The sequence below is a fragment of the Procambarus clarkii genome, chromosome 11 (assembly GCF_040958095.1).
Source record: "Procambarus clarkii isolate CNS0578487 chromosome 11, FALCON_Pclarkii_2.0, whole genome shotgun sequence".
NCBI classification, from domain to species: domain Eukaryota; kingdom Metazoa; phylum Arthropoda; class Malacostraca; order Decapoda; family Cambaridae; genus Procambarus; species Procambarus clarkii.
In genome coordinates, this window is record NC_091160.1 from 39,525,561 (window position 1) to 39,544,503 (window position 18,943).

At 59.7% G+C, this 18,943-nt stretch overlaps 1 protein-coding gene across 1 annotated transcript in view; it reads left to right on the top strand.

The window, feature by feature from the left end:
• The first annotated feature begins 8,113 nt into the window (after positions 1-8,113).
• LOC123758359 (Down syndrome cell adhesion molecule 4) overlaps positions 8,114-18,943 on the top strand; it is a 228,503-nt gene continuing 217,673 nt past the window's right edge. Inside the window, exons 1-6 of the mRNA XM_069323052.1 lie at positions 8,114-8,242; positions 11,637-12,103; positions 12,225-13,449; positions 13,818-14,855; positions 16,354-16,935; positions 18,212-18,578. Coding sequence (XP_069179153.1) covers positions 8,114-8,242; positions 11,637-12,103; positions 12,225-13,449; positions 13,818-14,855; positions 16,354-16,935; positions 18,212-18,578 — 3,808 coding nt within the window. The remainder of the gene's footprint in view (positions 8,243-11,636; positions 12,104-12,224; positions 13,450-13,817; positions 14,856-16,353; positions 16,936-18,211; positions 18,579-18,943) is intronic.

Below are 18,943 nucleotides of genomic sequence, written 5' to 3' on the forward strand. Positions count from 1 at the left end.
ATGTTGGACATGTTGGGTATGTTGAGTATGTTGGGTATGTTGGGTAGAGTCTCAGACACCAGCAGCCTCTCACTAAGGATACTAAAAGAGGCAGCTACAGCATTGTGCGGGTCTGGCTAATATGGCCCTTAGCGAGAGATATATAAGGGTCACTGGAGTACAGGTCAACACCCCCTAATACCCGCCCCTTTGTAAGAGTCTGCACGAGACTGCTGCACCAGGGGGCCATAGAACACATCAATATTGTCTCTAACACGCAACAAGTGCCTCGTGGCACTCACACTGGCACTTGGCACCCACTACACTCCTTACACTTTGTTGTTATTAATATGGACTACCAGGAATGGTGGTGTCTGCTGGAGTGCCAGGAATGGGGGTGTCTGCTGGAGTACCAGGAATGGGGGTGTCTGCTGGAGTGCCAGGAATGGGGGTGTCTGCTGGAGTGCCAGGAATGAGGGTGTCTGCTGGAGTGCCAGGAATGAGGGTGTCTGCTGGAGTGCCAGGAAGGCATGCCCACTGGGGCAGGGCATGTTGTCTGCTCTACCCGGGTTCTGTAGACCTTTCGTGAAGACGTTCTCAGAGCCTTCAACTTCGATATTGTTTATCAACTCATCTTTTGGGATTTCAGTTATTTGATTAATAATTTATTCATTTATTTATTCATTTTATTCATGCAGTAATTGCCAGGGTGTGACCCATGGGTTGGAAGTGTTGGTGCGGTGCCTGGCCAGGAGTTGTGTAGTCTGGGGAGGGGAAGTGTTGGTGCGGTGCCTGGCCAGGAGTTGTGTAGTCTGGGGAGGGGAAGTGTTGGTGCGGTGCCTGGCCAGGAGTTGTGTAGTCTGGGGAGGGGAAGTGTTGGTGCGGTGCCTGGCCAGGAGTTGTGTAGTCTGGGGAGGGGAAGTGTTGGTGCGGTGCCTGGCCAGGAGTTGTGTAGTCTGGGGAGGGGAAGTGTTGGTGCGGTGCCTGGCCAGGAGTTGTGTAGTCTGGGGAGGGGAAGTGTTGGTGCGGTGCCTGGCCAGGAGTTGTGTAGTCTGGGGAGGGGAAGTGTTGGTGCGGTGCCTGGCCAGGAGTTGTGTAGTCTGGGGAGGGGAAGTGTTGGTGCGGTGCCTGGCCAGGAGTTGTGTAGTCTGGGGAGGGGAAGTGTTGGTGCGGTGCCTGGCCAGGAGTTGTGTAGTCTGGGGAGGGGAAGTGTTGGTGCGGTGCCTGGCCAGGAGTTGTGTAGTCTGGGGAGGGGAAGTGTTGGTGCGGTGCCTGGCCAGGAGTTGTGTAGTCTGGGGAGGGGAAGTGTTGGTGCGGTGCCTGGCCAGGAGTTGTGTAGTCTGGGGAGGGGAAGTGTTGGTGCGGTGCCTGGCCAGGAGTTGTGTAGTCTGGGGAGGGAGGGCAAGGCCAGTTTCCCTGGTTTAGGTTATTTTGTCTTTGATTAGGTATTCGTGCCTGCTTGAGCAGGTTATGTACTCGTTTCCTCCTTATTTCTTTTGATGTTCCTCAAAGAAACAGATTAAACAAAAATTATATGTGCTTCGGCGGTCAGGAGCCGGTTGTGTGTGTGTGTACTCACTTAATTGTGCTTGCGGGGGTTGAGCTCTGGCTCTTTGGTCCCGCCTCTCAACCGTCAATCAACAGGTGTACTGGTTCTTGAGCCTACTGGGCTCTATCATATCTACACTTGAAACTGTGTATGGAGTCAGCCTCCACCACATCACTTCCTAATGCATTCCATTTGTCAACCACTCTGACACTAAAAAAGTTCTTTCTAATATCTCTGTGGCTCATTTGGGCACTCAGTTTCCACCTGTGTCCCCTTGTTCGTGTGCCCCTTGTGTTAAATAACCTGTGTTTGTGAGAGAAAGAGAAAGAGAGAGAGAGAGAGAGAGAGAGAGAGAGAGAGAGAGAGAGAGAGAGAGAGAGAGAGAGAGAGAGAGAGAGAGAGAGAAAGTGAACATAATGTTAATTATTTTCCTCATAGTTGGCTCTGTTTTCTGCTTTTAGAGCGAAATTATATGATAAGGTTCAGTAAGAACCTCTCTGAGATGTGAACATCTTTGTAGTTGACTGTGTGTGTGTGTACTCACCTAGTTGTGTCTGCAGGATCGAGCATTGACTCTTGGATCCCGCCTTTCGAGCATCGGTTGTTTACAGCAATGACTCCTGTCCCATTTCCCTATCATACCTGGTTTTAAAATTATGAATAGTATTTGCTTCCACAACCTGTTCCTGAAGTGCATTCCATTTTCCCACTACTCTCACGCTAAAAGAAAACTTCCTAACATCTCTGTGACTCATCTGAGTTTCAAGCTTCCATCCATGTCCCCTCGTTCTGTTACTATTCCGTGTGAACATTTCGTCTATGTCCACTCTGTCAATCCCTCTGAGTATTTTATACGTTCCTATCATGTCCCCCCCTCTCCCTTCTTCTTTCTAGTGTCGTAAGGGACAGTTCCCTCAGGCGCCCCTCATACTCCATCCCTCGTAGCTCTGGGACGAGTCTCATTGCAAACCTCTGAACCTTTTCCAGTTTGTGTGTGTGTGTGTGTGTGTGTGTGTGTGTGTGTGTGTGTGTGTGTGTGTGTGTGTGTGTGTGTGTGTGTGTGTGTGTATGTGTGTTTAGTGACTTCCTGGTTGTTAGGACGCTGTGAAGGGAGTGCCATGGAGTGCCTTGGTGGAGTGACCTTTCCAAGGAGGATTATATCTGCCACCGGATTGTTCTAATATTATCGAGACCACTTCGGATTTCGTTAACCTGTTTTGTGAAGGGTAGAGCGGTGATGGCTTCCCTACGGTGTAGGTGGCTTGTCCTCGTATCCCAGCTCCTTGTCCTCGTATCCCAGCTCCTTGTCCTCGTATCCCAGCTCCTTGTCCTCGTATCCCAGCTCCTTGTCCTCGTATCCCAGCTCCTTGTCCTCGTATCCCAGCTCCTTGTCCTCGTATCCCAGCTTCTTGTCCTCGTATCCCACCTCCTTGTCCTCGTATCCCAGCTCCTTGTCCTTGTATCCCAGCTCCTTGTCCTCGTATCCCGGCTCCTTGTCCTTGTATCCCAGCTCCTTGTCCTCGTATCCCGGCTCCTTGTCCTTGTATCCCAGCTCCTTGTCCTCGTATCCCAGCTCCTTGTCCTCGTATCCCAGCTCCTTGTCCTCGTATCCCAGCTCCTTGTCCTCGTATCCCAGCTCCTTGTCCTCGTATCCCAGCTCCTTGTCCTCGTATCCCAGCTCCTTGTCCTCGTATCCCAGCTTGTCCTCGTACCCCAGGTCCTTGTCCTCGTATCCCAGCTCCTTGTCCTCGTATCCCAGCTCCTTGTCCTCGTATCCCAGCTCCTTGTCCTCGTATCCCAGCTCCTTGTCCTCGTATCCCAGCTTGTCCTCGTACCCCAGGTCCTTGTCCTCGTATCCCAGCTCCTTGTCCTCGTATCCCAGCTCCTTGTCCTCGTATCCCAGCTCCTTGTCCTCGTATCCCAGCTCCTTGTCCTCGTATCCCAGCTCCTTGTCCTCGTATCCCAGCTCCTTGTCCTCGTATCCCAGCTCCTTGTCCTCGTATCCCAGCTCCTTGTCTTCGTATCCCAGCTCCTTGTCCTCGTATCCCAGCTCCTTTTCCTCGTATCCCAGCTCCCTGTCTTCATATCCCAGCTCCTTGTTCTCGTATCCCAGCTCCTTGTTCTCGTATCCCAGCTCCTTGTCCTCGTATCCCAGCTCCTTTTCCTCGTATCCCAGCTCCTTGTCCTCGTATCCCAGCTCCTTGACCTCTCACCCCGGCTCCTTGTCCTCGTATCCCAGCTAGTTTTCTGTCGATAAGCAGGAATGATGTAGAGGTTTCGACTGCATGCACCTTGTTTGGGTTTGTGTTGTGGTGTTTTTCGCCTGTAATGTTCTTAGTCTTGTGTTGTGGCTGTGTTTAGCTGTGTTGCCATGGTAACCAAACACGCCAGGGATGAGGGCACAACAACACTGCTGGGAGTGGATCCCTGGTTGGCTAACATGGAGTCTGATTGGCTTACATGGACTCTGATTGGCTAACATGGACTCTGATTGGCTAACATGGACTCTGATTGGCTAACATGGACTCTGATTGGCTAACATGAACTCTGATTGGCTAACATGGACTCTGATTGGCTAACATGGACTCTGATTGGCTAACATGGACTTTGATTGGCTAACATGGACTCTGATTGGCTAACATGGACTCTGATTGGCTAACATGGACTCTGATTGGCTAACATGGACTCTGATTGGCTAACATAGACTGATTGGCTAACATGGACTCTGATTGGCTAACATGGACTCTGATTGGCTAACACTAACGCTGATTGGCAAACACGAACGCTGATCGGTTTGGATCCGAGATTGGATAACACGAGCACTGATTGGATGGAGCTGAGATGGGATAAGACTACCATCCAGGGATTATCTTACATCCTCCTGTACCTTCCTGTGATCTCCCAAATATTTCACGTATGGGTTAGGTTGGGTTAGGGGATAGTGAGGGGGGGGGGGGATGAGGCTGTAGGAGAGGGAAGCGTGAGGGGCTAGGCGTGAGGTGCTAGGCGTGAGGGGATGTGGACATGTTGGGTCTGTGATGACTTCAAGGCAAAAGGCGGTGATGAGTCGCATGATTCTCTCTAGCAGGGCTGTAAGGTTCAGTTCTTCCCTCATGTTGATGATTCCTGTACATCTTGGGGCACCAGGAAGTACCCTTATGGCTTCACTCTCTCTTCTCAAGTTGATTGAAGACAAAGGGTAATTAGAGTTCAAGGTATGATAATCAACTGTAGGGATCTAGCAAACATTATGGAAATAGTCTAGCATCTTTAACATCGATTCCAATATTTCTTTTAACCCATGTTGTTGTTGGGAGCTGCTCCCAGGTACTTGTGCCCTCCTCACCTCTCAATGTTCTGCTTCTGAACTTGGAAAGCTAAAGGGACAAGTCTGGATTTTGTTGTGGAGATAATATGAGCGCATTCAACGCTTATAGTGGCAGGGGAACCAGGTAAAGCTTATAGTGGCAGGGGAACCAGGTAAAGCTTATAGTGGCAGGGGAACCAGGTAAAGCTTGTACTCGAAGTTGGTTCTTTGCATCACTGCAAATGTCAGCATATATGACAGGTTCATCACCTACTGTGGGTAATGGCAGTTTGTGCATCAGAACATTATTCAATTATTCTAGTCTGCACATTTGTTCTTATTAATATATATATAGGTACATCTGCGTCTATGCAGCTGCCCTAGACTACATCATTAGTGTCAAGTGTGAGAGTAAACATATAGTAACACCAAAAATTCCAGTTTCAAAAACATCGGCACATTTTTTTTATTATCATATTTAGGTATATATGTGCATTTGTACAGCTGCTTTAGAATTTGTGCAGCTGCCCTAGACTATATGAAGGGGAGTACAGTGTGTCAAGAAGCTAGCTCCGTGGTGCTAAAAATCCCCATCACACAGGATGGTTAGTCATACAGAGGCATGTGATAAGCGGTCTACATCCGGAGTCTGCCAGTGCAGACCGCTTATCACATGCCTGTATGACTAACCATCCTGTGTGATGGAGATTTTTAGCACCACGGAGCTAGCTTCTTGACACACTGTACTCCACTTAATATAGTCTTGTAGCTAGTTTATAATCTACACTGTAATCTTTCGTATAGAATAAGGTAGCCGCACATTGCTGTGTATACCTAAACTTGTTAATAAAAATAAATCAGTAATAAAGGTTTTAAATTATAGTTTGTATTATTATTACCAGTATTATCCTTATTACCAGTATTATCCTTATTAAATCATAAATGTTAACCATGGCTCATTAAGATCTCATGTTGATATGTAATGTTAGTAATGTTGACCAAACCTCACACACTAGAAGATAAAGAAGACAACAATGGTATTAATATTTCTTGTGAATCATTACATTGTGCAGAATGTCTCAATTTTTCACTTCTTTGGATATACATTAGAAAAAAATAGGATAAACAACCCATAAATATTTGTTTCATTATATTTTTTATTTAAATAACTGGATCAATATTTTTACAACTGACAGGAATTGTTTTACTCACAGGTGCATTATCTGTTAACAAAAAATTGGTTTATTGTTACACACAATGGTGCTACACAGCCTTCCCGGCTTGGTGCCTTCTTCTGATAATTACTTATTGTTACACAGCCAAATTGTGTAACAGGAAGAGGTCTTGGACACAAATTTGTTCCATGCTAAATGTAGAGGAATCAGCTGAGCATTCCTCAAATACAATAGACTGCTTCAGCTTATAAGGTAAATAAAATAAGCATTCCTCAAATAAGTAGCTGCCTCACCTCACTGACTTACCGGCTTGGTGCCTTGTGTAACAGGAATAAGTCTTGGACCCCTATTTCCCCTTCTCTTTTTTAACAGGCCATAATAGTCCATATAGTCATAATTATAGGCCTAAGTATTCAATGACAAAAGTTGTTAAAGTTTTTACCCTTCTTACCTAACATCATTTGTGAAGGATATTTTTATTTTATGTCTCACCCAGATTTAGTTTAAAAATAAAACCAAACAAAATAAATTAAAAATGGGTCTGTATAGCTAAGGTACACCCCTTAGCTATACTTATTACTAGGTGAACAGGAGCATTTGGTGATAGAAATGCTCCCACCAGCCCTGGATCATCACCTTCTCTCATATTTCATGTTCACCAGTGTTTATTTACTTAATAACTACTGGTATAATATCTTGCTATTATAAAACTAATTCTAATATCATAAAAGACATATTTACTGCAAGTTTTAAGCAGAGAATGTATATATAACTAACACGAAGGACTCCTCTTGACCAGACTCGCCAGCTAAATTGTTTGTTTATAAGAAAATCGATCCTCCGTGTTGTGTAGCTGAGAAAAATTGAGTTATATCCAGTTTACGCAAAGCTGCGAGTGGTCCAGAGCGTCCTTAGTTTGAGGCAGTGTACTTAGGAAGATTTACCTTCTTAAATGCCTACCTGAATACCGACGTAGCCACTATGAAGATGCTATGAAGAAAAACATTCGTAAGTTCGTGGGTAACTGCTTCGTGAATTTGGCCCCTGGTGATCCCTAGGCTTGCTCTCATTGACTTCATCTAACTCTGTCTGTGTCTCTGTCTCTCTCTCTGTCTCTCTCTCTGTCTCTCTCTGTCTCTCTCTGTCTCTCTCTGTCTCTCTCTCTCTCTCTCTCTCTGTCTCTCTCTCTCTCTCTCTCTCTCTCTCTCTCTCTCTCTCTCTCTCTCTCTCTCTCTCTCTCTCTCTCTCTCTCTCTCTCTCTCTCTCTCTCTCTCTCTCTCTCTCCCCCTCCCCCCCCCAGCGTGGAAGGTTGTCATGCCCCGAGTCTACCAGTCAGTATGGGTCAACATACCCAGTGGGTACACTACCCAAGAGGGCATTAGTTCCATTGGAATGAATGTTATCAACGTGATTTCAGCGTTGGTGACGTTGATTCGGCGTTGAACTGCCATTGGTCGTAGATATTGTACCCACTGTAGGTACCCTCTGGGTACCCATTGGTACAATACCCAGTCTTGAAGGTCGTTACATAACCGTTCCCTACTTGAGCCTGAGGTGCCACGTTCCTGCGGCTTGTCCAATAATCCATAGTGTCACACACTCTGTTAAAGGCCCATGGTGATTGGAAGGCACAGTGCCAGTCACATAGTAATGATGCCAACAAGTGCTGTCATTTTCTCGTAAGATTACTGTCAGAAGAATATCGTGCAGTGACTGACAGCGGTGTAACAGGTTGGTAGTTGGTGAGCTGTGAACGGTTCATCCTCCTGAGGGTTGGAGGACATCTGCCTTCCTCCACAAGGAGGGTCGTGTCCCTGGCGACGAGAGAGAGGTGACCCCAGCTGGCCTGTACAACTCTGTCACAGTCTGACCTTATCTGGCCCCTGTGTCTGATATAAGGTGACCCCAGCTGGCCTGTACAACTGTGTCACAGACTGACCTTATCTGGCCCCTGTGTCTGATATAAGGTGACCCCAGCTGGCCTGTACAACTGTGTCACGGACTGACCTTATCTGGCCCCTGTGTCTGATATAAGGTGACCCCAGCTGGCCTGTACAACTGTGTCACAGTCTGGCCTTATCTGGCCCCTGTGTCTGATATAAGATGACCCCAGCTGGCCTGTACAGTTGTCTCCCGGCCCTGGAGATGTGCAACACTTGCACCAGTCCACAACCTGTACGGGCAGTGGCAGGTTGCAGCAGATGGCAGCAAAAGTGCCAGCTGGTGGCACTGGTCAGGTGGTGGTGAGTGGCTACACTCCTGGGGGCTTGACCCAGTCACTACACGCCACGAGGCTGGTCACTGCTTTCCTGCACTGGTGCAACTTAAGGGGAGGTATACAGCACTGGTTAAGGTAAAGAGGGTAGGTAGGGAGGGTAGGCAGGGAGGGAGGGAACTAGATCATCAACAATCATCAGTGATGAGTCACTTGTGGTGGTGTGTGATAAGGGCAGATAATGGTGATAGGTGAAGTGGGCGTGGTCACCAGGGTGTCCCTCTTACCTAACTCTTACCCAACTCTCACCCAACTCTCACCCAACTCTCACCCAACTCTCACCCACCAGTGTTGTACACACGTCACCAGACTAACTCCAGGCGGTCTAATGGTTCACATTCATTTATATAGGTGTAAGGGTCTCCGTAGTACAGTAGGGCTCGTTCTCGACTCACAATCGAAATTTACGGGTTCGAATCCCGGACGGGACAGAAATGCTTGGACACATTTCTTATCACCTAATGCATCTGTTCACCTAGCAGTAAGTAGATATCCAGGAGTTAGTCAGCTTGTTGTGTGGATTGCATCCTGGGCGGGGAGGGGGATACCTTGATGTAAGCCTAACGTGTATAAATACACTCTGGCTGCCTGTCCCCCCGACACAATTATTTATTAAAATTATATCTATGTCTAACCTACGCTTGAAACAATCCACCAATCCCACGTTCATTGTGTTACCCGGTAATATGTTCCAAAGATCAGGATCACAGTTTCCATACCAGTATTTACCCAGGTCTTTCTTGACTCTCCACAGAACCCTGATCTGGTGGGAAGTTAAAGCATTAATTACCGTTTGTACGCAAACTATAACTCAGTTTTTTTTATTCTTTGTAACATTGTATTAAGACTGGGAGCAGCAGAACTTGTCTTTGGTGGCGTAGTAGTAAATGACTCCCCCTGCCTTGCGAGCGATCTGGTCTGGGTTCGAGTCCTGTCCAGGGAGGATTGACTGGGCGTGTACCGTTGGGGGGGGGGGGGCATTAGCAGGGGTAAGGGTTGGCGTGACCTGTGGGGGGGGGGGTTGTCATCCTGCCACCAGGGGTCAGAGGGCACCTGTACCCACCCCCGTCCCAGGGAGAGACGGGCACCTGTACCCACCCCCGTCCCAGGGAGAGACGGGCACCTGTACCCACCCCCGTCCCAGGGAGAGACGGGCACCTGTACCCACCCCCGTCCCAGGGAGAGACGGGCACCTGTACCTACCCCCGTCCCAGGGAGAGACAGGCACCTGTACCCACCCCCGTCCCAGGGAGAGACGGGCACCTGTACCTACCCCCGTCCCAGGGAGAGACGGGCACCTGTACCCACCCCCGTTCCAGGGAGAGACGGGCACCTGTACCCACCCCCGTCCCAGTGAGAGACAGGCACCTGTACCCACCCCCGTCCCAGGGAGAGACAGGCACCTGTACCCACCCCCGTCCCAGGGAGAGACAGGCACCTGTACCCACCCCCGTCCCAGTGAGAGACAGGCACCTGTACCCACCCCCGTCCCAGGGAGAGACAGGCACCTGTACCCACCCCCGTCCCAGTGAGAGACAGGCACCTGTACCTACCCCCGTCCCAGGGAGAGACAGGCACCTGTACCTACCCCCGTCCCAGGGAGAGACAGGCACCTGTACCCACCCCCGTCCCAGTGAGAGACAGGCACCTGTACCTACCCCCGTCCCAGGGAGAGACAGGCACCTGTACCCACCCCCGTCCCAGTGAGAGACAGGCACCTGTACCCACCCCCGTCCCAGTGAGAGACAGGCACCTGTACCCACCCCCGTCCCAGTGAGAGACAGGCACCTGTACCCACCCCCGTCCCAGGAAGAGACAGGCACCTGTACCCACCCCCGTCCCAGGGAGAGACGGGCACCTGTACCCACCCCCGTCCCAGGGAGAGACAGGCACCTGTACCCACCCCCGTCCCAGGGAGAGACAGGCACCTGTACCCACCCCCGTCCCAGTGAGAGACAGGCACCTGTACCCACCCCCGTCCCAGTGAGAGACAGGCACCTGTACCCACCCCCGTCCCAGTGAGAGACAGGCACCTGTACCCACCCCCGTCCCAGTGAGAGACGGGCACCTGTACCCACCCCCGTCCCAGTGAGAGACGGGCACCTGTACCCACCCCCGTCCCAGTGAGAGACGGGCACCTGTACCCACCCCCGTCCCAGGGAGAGACAGGCACCTGTACCTACCCCCGTCCCAGGAAGACGGGCAGTGTTCCTCGCCCAAGTTGCACAGCAACAGCGTCAAATGTGAGTCTAAAAAAAAAAGGTGACCGCCAACATTCTCAGACACTCGTTTGCTTTTACGTTTGGCAGAAGTTTGAGAGCCGCGGGAGACATTTATTTGGAAATTCCCAGCAACTTTACCGCCCAAGATCTCTAGTGTAGTCCCCCCTCTCCCCCCTGGAGGTCGGTGCTGTCTATACCGGGTCCAGTCTCCAAGATCGAGTCAATTGCCTCAGTTGAGGGGCTTCGAGACTTGCTTCGTGTGAGTGTGTGCCGACTTTTTCCATTCCGGTGGTCAGGACTGGGGGCCATAAAAGCTGGTTTTCTCCTTTTTCCATTAGGTATTTTGAGCGAGTCGGGCGGTGAGTTGTCATTGTGGTGTAGTGGTGTGGCGCTGTACATTGCTCCTTGACCAAGCTTAAGCTGGTGATGTGGAGTGTTGGTTGAGGGTGTGGAGCAGGAGACGGCCTCCGGGGGTCGTGGAGCAGGAGACGGCCTCCGGGGGTCGTGGGGCAGGAGACGGCCTCCAGGGGTCGTGGGGCAGGAGACGGCCTCCAGGGGTCGTGGGGCGGGAGACGGCCACCGGGGGTCGTGGGGCAGGAGACGGCCTCCGGGGGTCGTGGGGCGGGAGACGGCCTCCAGGGGTCGTGGGGCAGGAGACGGCCTCCAGGGGTCGTGGTGCAGGAGACGGCCTCCGGGGGTCGTGGAGCAGGAGACGGCCTCCGGGGGTCGTGGAGCAGGAGACGGCCTCCAGGGGTCGTGGAGCAGGAGACGGCCTCCGGGGGTCGTGGGGCAGGAGACGGCCTCCAGGGGTCGTGGAGCAGGAGACGGCCTCCGGGGGTCGTGGAGCAGGAGACGGCCTCCAGGGGTCGTGGGGCAGGAGACGGTCTCCGGGGGTCGTGGAGCAGGAGACGGTCTCCGGGGGTCGTGGGGCAGGAGACGGCCTCCGGGGGTCGTGGGGCAGGAGACGGCCTCCGGGGGTCGTGGGGCAGGAGACGGCCTCCGGGGGTCGTGGAGCAGGAGACGGCCTCAAGGGGTCGTGGAGCAGGAGACGGCCTCCAGGGGTCGTGGAGCAGGAGACGGCCTCCGGGGGTCGTGGGGCAGGAGACGGCCTCCAGGGGTCGTGGAGCAGGAGACGGCCTCCGGGGGTCGTGGAGCAGGAGACGGCCTCCAGGGGTCGTGGGGCAGGAGACGGCCTCCAGGGGTCGTGGAGCAGGAGACGGTCTCCGGGGGTCGTGGGGCAGGAGACGGCCTCCGGGGGTCGTGGGGCAGGAGACGGCCTCCGGGGGTCGTGGGGCAGGAGACGGCCTCCGGGGGTCGTGGAGCAGGAGACGGCCTCAAGGGGTCGTGGAGCAGGAGACGGCCTCCGGGGGTCGTGGAGCAGGAGACGGCCTCCAGGGGTCGTGGAGCAGGAGACGGCCTCCGGGGGTCGTGGGGCAGGAGACGGCCTCCGGGGGTCGTGGGGCGGGAGACGGCCTCCAGGGGTCGTGGAGCAGGAGACGGCCTCCAGGGGTCGTGGAGCGGGAGACGGCCTCCGGGGGTCGTGGAGCGGGAGACGGCCTCCGGGGGTCGTGGGGCAGGAGACGGCCTCCAGGGGTCGTGGGGCAGGAGACGGCCTCCGGGGGTCGTGGGGCAGGAGACGGCCTCCGGGGGTCGTGGAGCAGGAGACGGCCTCCGGGGGTCGTGGAGCAGGAGACGGCCTCCGGGGGTCGTGGGGCAGGAGACGGCCTCCGGGGGTCGTGGAGCAGGAGACGGCCTCAAGGGGTCGTGGAGCAGGAGACGGCCTCCAGGGGTCGTGGAGCGGGAGACGGCCTCCGGGGGTCGTGGGGCAGGAGACGGCCTCCGGGGGTCGTGGAGCAGGAGACGGCCTCCGGGGGTCGTGGGGCAGGAGACGGCCTCCAGGGGTCGTGGAGCAGGAGACGGCCTCCAGGGGTCGTGGAGCGGGAGACGGCCTCCGGGGGTCGTGGAGCGGGAGACGGCCTCCGGGGGTCGTGGAGCAGGAGACGGCCTCCAGGGGTCGTGGAGCGGGAGACGGCCTCCGGGGGTCGTGGGGCAGGAGACGGCCTCCGGGGGTCGTGGGGCAGGAGACGGCCTCGGGGGTCGTGGAGCAGGAGACGGCCTCCGGGGGTCGTGGAGCAGGAGACGGTCTCCGGGGGTCGTGGGGCAGGAGACGGCCTCCGGGGGTCGTGGAGCAGGAGACGGCCTCCAGGGGTCGTGGAGCGGGAGACGGCCTCCGGGGGTCGTGGGGCAGGAGACGGCCTCCGGGGGTCGTGGGGCAGGAGACGGCCTCGGGGGTCGTGGAGCAGGAGACGGCCTCCGGGGGTCGTGGGGCAGGAGACGGCCTCCGGGGGTCGTGGGGCAGGAGACGGCCTCCGGGGGTCGTGGGGCAGGAGACGGCCTCCGGGGGTCGTGGGGCAGGAGACGGCCTCGGGGGTCGTGGAGCAGGAGACGGCCTCCGGGGGTCGTGGGGCAGGAGACGGCCTCCAGGGGTCGTGGAGCAGGAGACGGCCTCCAGGGGTCGTGGAGCAGGAGACGGCCTCCAGGGGTCGTGGGGCAGGAGACGGTCTCCGGGGGTCGTGGGGCAGGAGACGGTCTCCGGGGGTCGTGAGGCAGGAGACGGTCTCCGGGGGTCGTGGGGCAGGAGACGGTCTCCGGGGGTCGTGGGGCAGGAGACGGCTTCCAGGGGTCGTGGGGCAGGAGACGGCCTCCGGGGGTCGTGGGGCAGGAGACGGCCTCCGGGGGTCGTGGGGCAGGAGACGGCCTCCGGGGGTCGTGGGGCAGGAGACGGTCTCCGGGGGTCGTGGGGCAGGAGACGGTCTCCGGGGGTCGTGGGGCAGGAGACGGCCTCCGGGGGTCGTGGGGCAGGAGACGGCCTCCGGGGGTCGTGGGGCAGGAGACGGCCTCCAGGGGTCGTGGGGCAGGAGACGGCCTCCGGGGGTCGTGGGGCAGGAGACGGCCTCCGGGGGTCGTGGGGCAGGAGACGGCCTCCAGGGGTCGTGGAGCAGGAGACGGCCTCCAGGGGTCGTGGAGCAGGAGACGGTCTCCAGGGGTCGTGGAGCAGGAGACGGCCTCCAGGGGTCGTGGAGCAGGAGACGGCCTCCAGGGGTCGTGGAGCAGGAGACGGTCTCCGGGGGTCGTGGGGCAGGAGACGGCCTCCGGGGGTCGTGGGGCAGGAGACGGCCTCCAGGGGTCGTGGGGCAGGAGACGGCCTCCGGGGGTCGTGGGGCAGGAGACGGCCTCCGGGGGTCGTGGAGCAGGAGACGGCCTCCAGGGGTCGTGGAGCAGGAGACGGCCTCCAGGGGTCGTGGAGCAGGAGACGGTCTCCAGGGGTCGTGGAGCAGGAGACGGCCTCCAGGGGTCGTGGAGCAGGAGACGGCCTCCAGGGGTCGTGGAGCAGGAGACGGTCTCCGGGGGTCGTGGGGCAGGAGACGGCCTCCGGGGGTCGTGGAGCAGGAGACGGCCTCCAGGGGTCGTGGAGCAGGAGACGGCCTCCAGGGGTCGTAGAGCAAGAGACGGCCTCCGGGGGTCGTGGGGCAGGAGACGGCCTCCAGGGGTCGTGGAGCAGGAGACGGCCTCCAGGGGTCGTGGAGCAGGAGACGGCCTCCGGGGGTCGTGGAGCAGGAGACGGCCTCCAGGGGTCGTGGAGCAGGAGACGGTCTCCGGGGGTCGTGGGGCAGGAGACGGCCTCCAGGGGTCGTGGGGCAGGAGACGGTCTCCGGGGGTCGTGGGGCAGGAGACGGCCTCCAGGGGTCGTGGAGCAGGAGACGGCCTCCAGGGGTCGTGGAGCAGGAGACGGTCTCCGGGGGTCGTGGGGCAGGAGACGGCCTCCGGGGGTCGTGGAGCAGGAGACGGCCTCCAGGGGTCGTGGAGCAGGAGACGGCCTCCGGGGGTCGTGAGGCAGGAGACGGCCTCCAGGGGTCGTGGAGCAGGAGACGGCCTCCAGGGGTCGTGGAGCAGGAGACGGCCTCCGGGGGTCGTGGGGCAGGAGACGGCCTCCAGGGGTCGTGGAGCAGGAGACGGCCTCCAGGGGTCGTGGAGCAGGAGACGGCCTCCAGAGAGGACGCGAAGCAGGAGACGGCCTCCAGGGGTCGTAGAGCAGGAGACGGCCTCCAGAGAGGACGCGAAGCAGGAGACGGCCTCCAGGGGTCGTGGAGCAGGAGACGGCCTCCAGGGGTCGTGGAGCAGGAGACGGCCTCCAGGGGTCGTGGAGCAGGAGACGGCCTCCAGGGGTCGTGGAGCAGGAGACGGCCTCCAGGGGTCGTGGAGCAGGAGACGGCCTCCAGAGAGGACGCGAAGCAGGAGACGGCCTCCAGGGGTCGTGGAGCAGGAGACGGCCTCCAGGGGTCGTGGGGCAGGAGACGGCCTCCAGGGGTCGTGGAGCAGGAGACGGCCTCCAGGGGTCGTGGAGCAGGAGACGGCCTCCAGGGGTCGTGGGGCAGGAGACGGCCTCCAGGGGTCGTGGAGCAGGAGACGGCCTCCAGAGAGGACGCGAAGCAGGAGACGGCCTCCAGGGGTCGTGGAGCAGGAGACGGCCTCCAGGGGTCGTGGGGCAGGAGACGGCCTCCAGGGGTCGTGGAGCAGGAGACGGCCTCCAGGGGTCGTGGAGCAGGAGACGGCCTCCAGGGGTCGTGGGGCAGGAGACGGCCTCCAGGGGTCGTGGGGCAGGAGACGGCCTCCAGGGGTCGTGGGGCAGGAGACGGCCTCCAGGGGTCGTGGGGCAGGAGACGGCCTCCAGGGGTCGTGGAGCAGGAGACGGCCTCCAGGGGTCGTGGAGCAGGAGACGGCCTCCAGAGAGGACGCGAAGCAGGAGACGGCCTCCAGGGGTCGTAGAGCAGGAGACGGCCTCCAGAGAGGACGCGAAGCAGGAGACGGCCTCCAGGGGTCGTGGAGCAGGAGACGGCCTCCAGGGGTCGTGGAGCAGGAGACGGCCTCCAGGGGTCGTGGAGCAGGAGACGGCCTCCAGGGGTCGTGGAGCAGGAGACGGCCTCCAGGGGTCGTGGAGCAGGAGACGGCCTCCAGAGAGGACGCGAAGCAGGAGACGGCCTCCAGGGGTCGTGGAGCAGGAGACGGCCTCCAGGGGTCGTGGGGCAGGAGACGGCCTCCAGGGGTCGTGGAGCAGGAGACGGCCTCCAGGGGTCGTGGAGCAGGAGACGGCCTCCAGGGGTCGTGGGGCAGGAGACGGCCTCCAGGGGTCGTGGAGCAGGAGACGGCCTCCAGAGAGGACGCGAAGCAGGAGACGGCCTCCAGGGGTCGTGGAGCAGGAGACGGCCTCCAGGGGTCGTGGGGCAGGAGACGGCCTCCAGGGGTCGTGGAGCAGGAGACGGCCTCCAGGGGTCGTGGAGCAGGAGACGGCCTCCAGGGGTCGTGGGGCAGGAGACGGCCTCCAGGGGTCGTGGGGCAGGAGACGGCCTCCAGGGGTCGTGGGGCAGGAGACGGCCTCCAGGGGTCGTGGGGCAGGAGACGGCCTCCAGGGGTCGTGGGGCAGGAGACGGCCTCCAGGGGTCGTGGGGCAGGAGACGGCCTCCGGGGGTCGTGGAGCAGGAGACGGCCTCCAGGGGTCGTGGAGCGGGAGACGGCCTCCAGGGGTCGTGGGGCAGGAGACGGCCTCCAGGGGTCGTGGAGCAGGAGACGGCCTCCAGGGGTCGTGGGGCAGGAGACGGCCTCCAGGGGTCGTGGGGCAGGAGACGGCCTCCAGGGGTCGTGGGGCAGGAGACGGCCTCCAGGGGTCGTGGGGCAGGAGACGGCCTCCAGGGGTCGTGGAGCAGGAGACGGCCTCCAGGGGTCGTGGGGCAGGAGACGGCCTCCAGGGGTCGTGGAGCAGGAGACGGCCTCCGGGGGTCGTGGAGCAGGAGACGGCCTCCAGGGGTCGTGGAGCAGGAGACGGCCTCCGGGGGTCGTGGGGCAGGAGACGGCCTCCAGGGGTCGTGGAGCAGGAGACGGCCTCCAGAGAGGACGCGAAGCAGGAGACGGCCTCCAGGGGTCGTGGAGCAGGAGACGGCCTCCGGGGGTCGTGGGGCAGGAGACGGCCTCCAGGGGTCGTGGGGCAGGAGACGGCCTCCAGGGGTCGTGGGGCAGGAGACGGCCTCCGGGGGTCGTGGAGCAGGAGACGGTCTCCGGGGGTCGTGGAGCAGGAGACGGCCTCCGGGGGTCGTGGGGCAGGAGACGGCCTCCAGGGGTCGTGGAGCAGGAGACGGCCTCCAGGGGTCGTGGAGCAGGAGACGGCCTCCGGGGGTCGTGGGGCAGGAGACGGCCTCCAGGGGTCGTGGAGCAGGAGACGGCCTCCAGGGGTCGTGGAGCAGGAGACGGCCTCCAGAGAGGACTCGAAGCAGGAGACGGCCTCCAGGGGTCGTAGAGCAGGAGACGGCCTCCAGAGAGGACGCGAAGCAGGAGACGGCCTCCAGGGGTCGTGGAGCAGGAGACGGCCTCCAGGGGTCGTGGAGCAGGAGACGGCCTCCAGGGGTCGTGGAGCAGGAGACGGCCTCCAGGGGTCGTGGAGCAGGAGACGGCCTCCAGGGGTCGTGGAGCAGGAGACGGCCTCCAGGGGTCGTGGGGCAGGAGACGGCCTCCAGGGGTCGTGGGGCAGGAGACGGCCTCCAGGGGTCGTGGAGCAGGAGACGGCCTCCAGGGGTCGTGGGGCAGGAGACGGCCTCCAGGGGTCGTGGAGCAGGAGACGGCCTCCAGGGGTCGTGGAGCAGGAGACGGCCTCCAGAGAGGACGCGAAGCAGGAGACGGCCTCCAGGGGTCGTGGAGCAGGAGACGGCCTCCAGGGGTCGTGGGGCAGGAGACGGCCTCCAGGGGTCGTGGAGCAGGAGACGGCCTCCAGGGGTCGTGGAGCAGGAGACGGCCTCCAGGGGTCGTGGGGCAGGAGACGGCCTCCAGGGGTCGTGGGGCAGGAGACGGCCTCCAGGGGTCGTGGGGCAGGAGACGGCCTCCAGGGGTCGTGGGGCAGGAGACGGCCTCCAGGGGTCGTGGGGCAGGAGACGGCCTCCAGGGGTCGTGGGGCAGGAGACGGCCTCCGGGGGTCGTGGAGCAGGAGACGGCCTCCAGGGGTCGTGGAGCGGGAGACGGCCTCCAGGGGTCGTGGGGCAGGAGACGGCCTCCAGGGGTCGTGGAGCAGGAGACGGCCTCCAGGGGTCGTGGGGCAGGAGACGGCCTCCAGGGGTCGTGGGGCAGGAGACGGCCTCCAGGGGTCGTGGGGCAGGAGACGGCCTCCAGGGGTCGTGGGGCAGGAGACGGCCTCCAGGGGTCGTGGAGCAGGAGACGGCCTCCGGGGGTCGTGGGGCAGGAGACGGCCTCCAGGGGTCGTGGAGCAGGAGACGGCCTCCGGGGGTCGTGGAGCAGGAGACGGCCTCCAGGGGTCGTGGAGCAGGAGACGGCCTCCGGGGGTCGTGGGGCAGGAGACGGCCTCCAGGGGTCGTGGAGCAGGAGACGGCCTCCAGAGAGGACGCGAAGCAGGAGACGGCCTCCAGGGGTCGTGGAGCAGGAGACGGCCTCCGGGGGTCGTGGGGCAGGAGACGGCCTCCAGGGGTCGTGGGGCAGGAGACGGCCTCCAGGGGTCGTGGGGCAGGAGACGGCCTCCGGGGGTCGTGGAGCAGGAGACGGTCTCCGGGGGTCGTGGAGCAGGAGACGGCCTCCGGGGGTCGTAAAGCAGGAGACGGCTTCCGGGGGTCGTAAAGCAGGAGACGGCCTCCGGGGGTCGTAAAGCAGGAGACGGCCTCCGGGGGTCGTAAAGCAGGAGACGGCCTCCGGGGGTCGTGGGGCAGGAGACGGCCTCCGGGGGTCGTAAAGCAGGAGACGGCCTCCGGGGGTCGTAAAGCAGGAGACGGCCTCCAGGGGTCGTGGGGCAGAAGACGGTCTCCGGGGGTCGTGGGGCAGGAGACGGCCTCCAGGGGACGTGGGGCAGGAGACGGCCTCCGGGGGTCGTGGGGCAGGAGACGGCCTCCAGGGGTCGTGGAGCAGGAGACGGGCTCCAGAGAGGACGAAGGAGACGGCCTCCAGGGGTCGTGGAGCAGGAGACGGCCTCCGGGGGTCGTGGAGCAGGAGACGGCCTCCAGGGGTCGTGGAGCAGGAGACGGTCTCCGGGGGTCGTGGGGCAGGAGACGGCCTCCAGGGGTCGTGGGGCAGGAGACGGCCTCCGGGGGTCGTGGAGCAGGAGACGGCCTCCGGGGGTCGTGGAGCAGGAGACGGCCTCCAGGGGTCGTGGTGCAGGAGACGGCCTCCAGGGGTCGTGGAGCAGGAGACGGCCTCCAGGGGTCGTAGAGCAGGAGACGGCCTCCGGGGGTCGTGGAGCAGGAGACGGCCTCCGGGGGTCGTGGTGCAGGAGACGGCCTCCAGGGGTCGTGGAGCAGGAGACGGCCTCCAGAGAGGACGAAGGAGACGTTCCTCTTGACCTATTATTAACAGTTTCCTGGAAGATCATATTGATTGTGGCAGACGGCC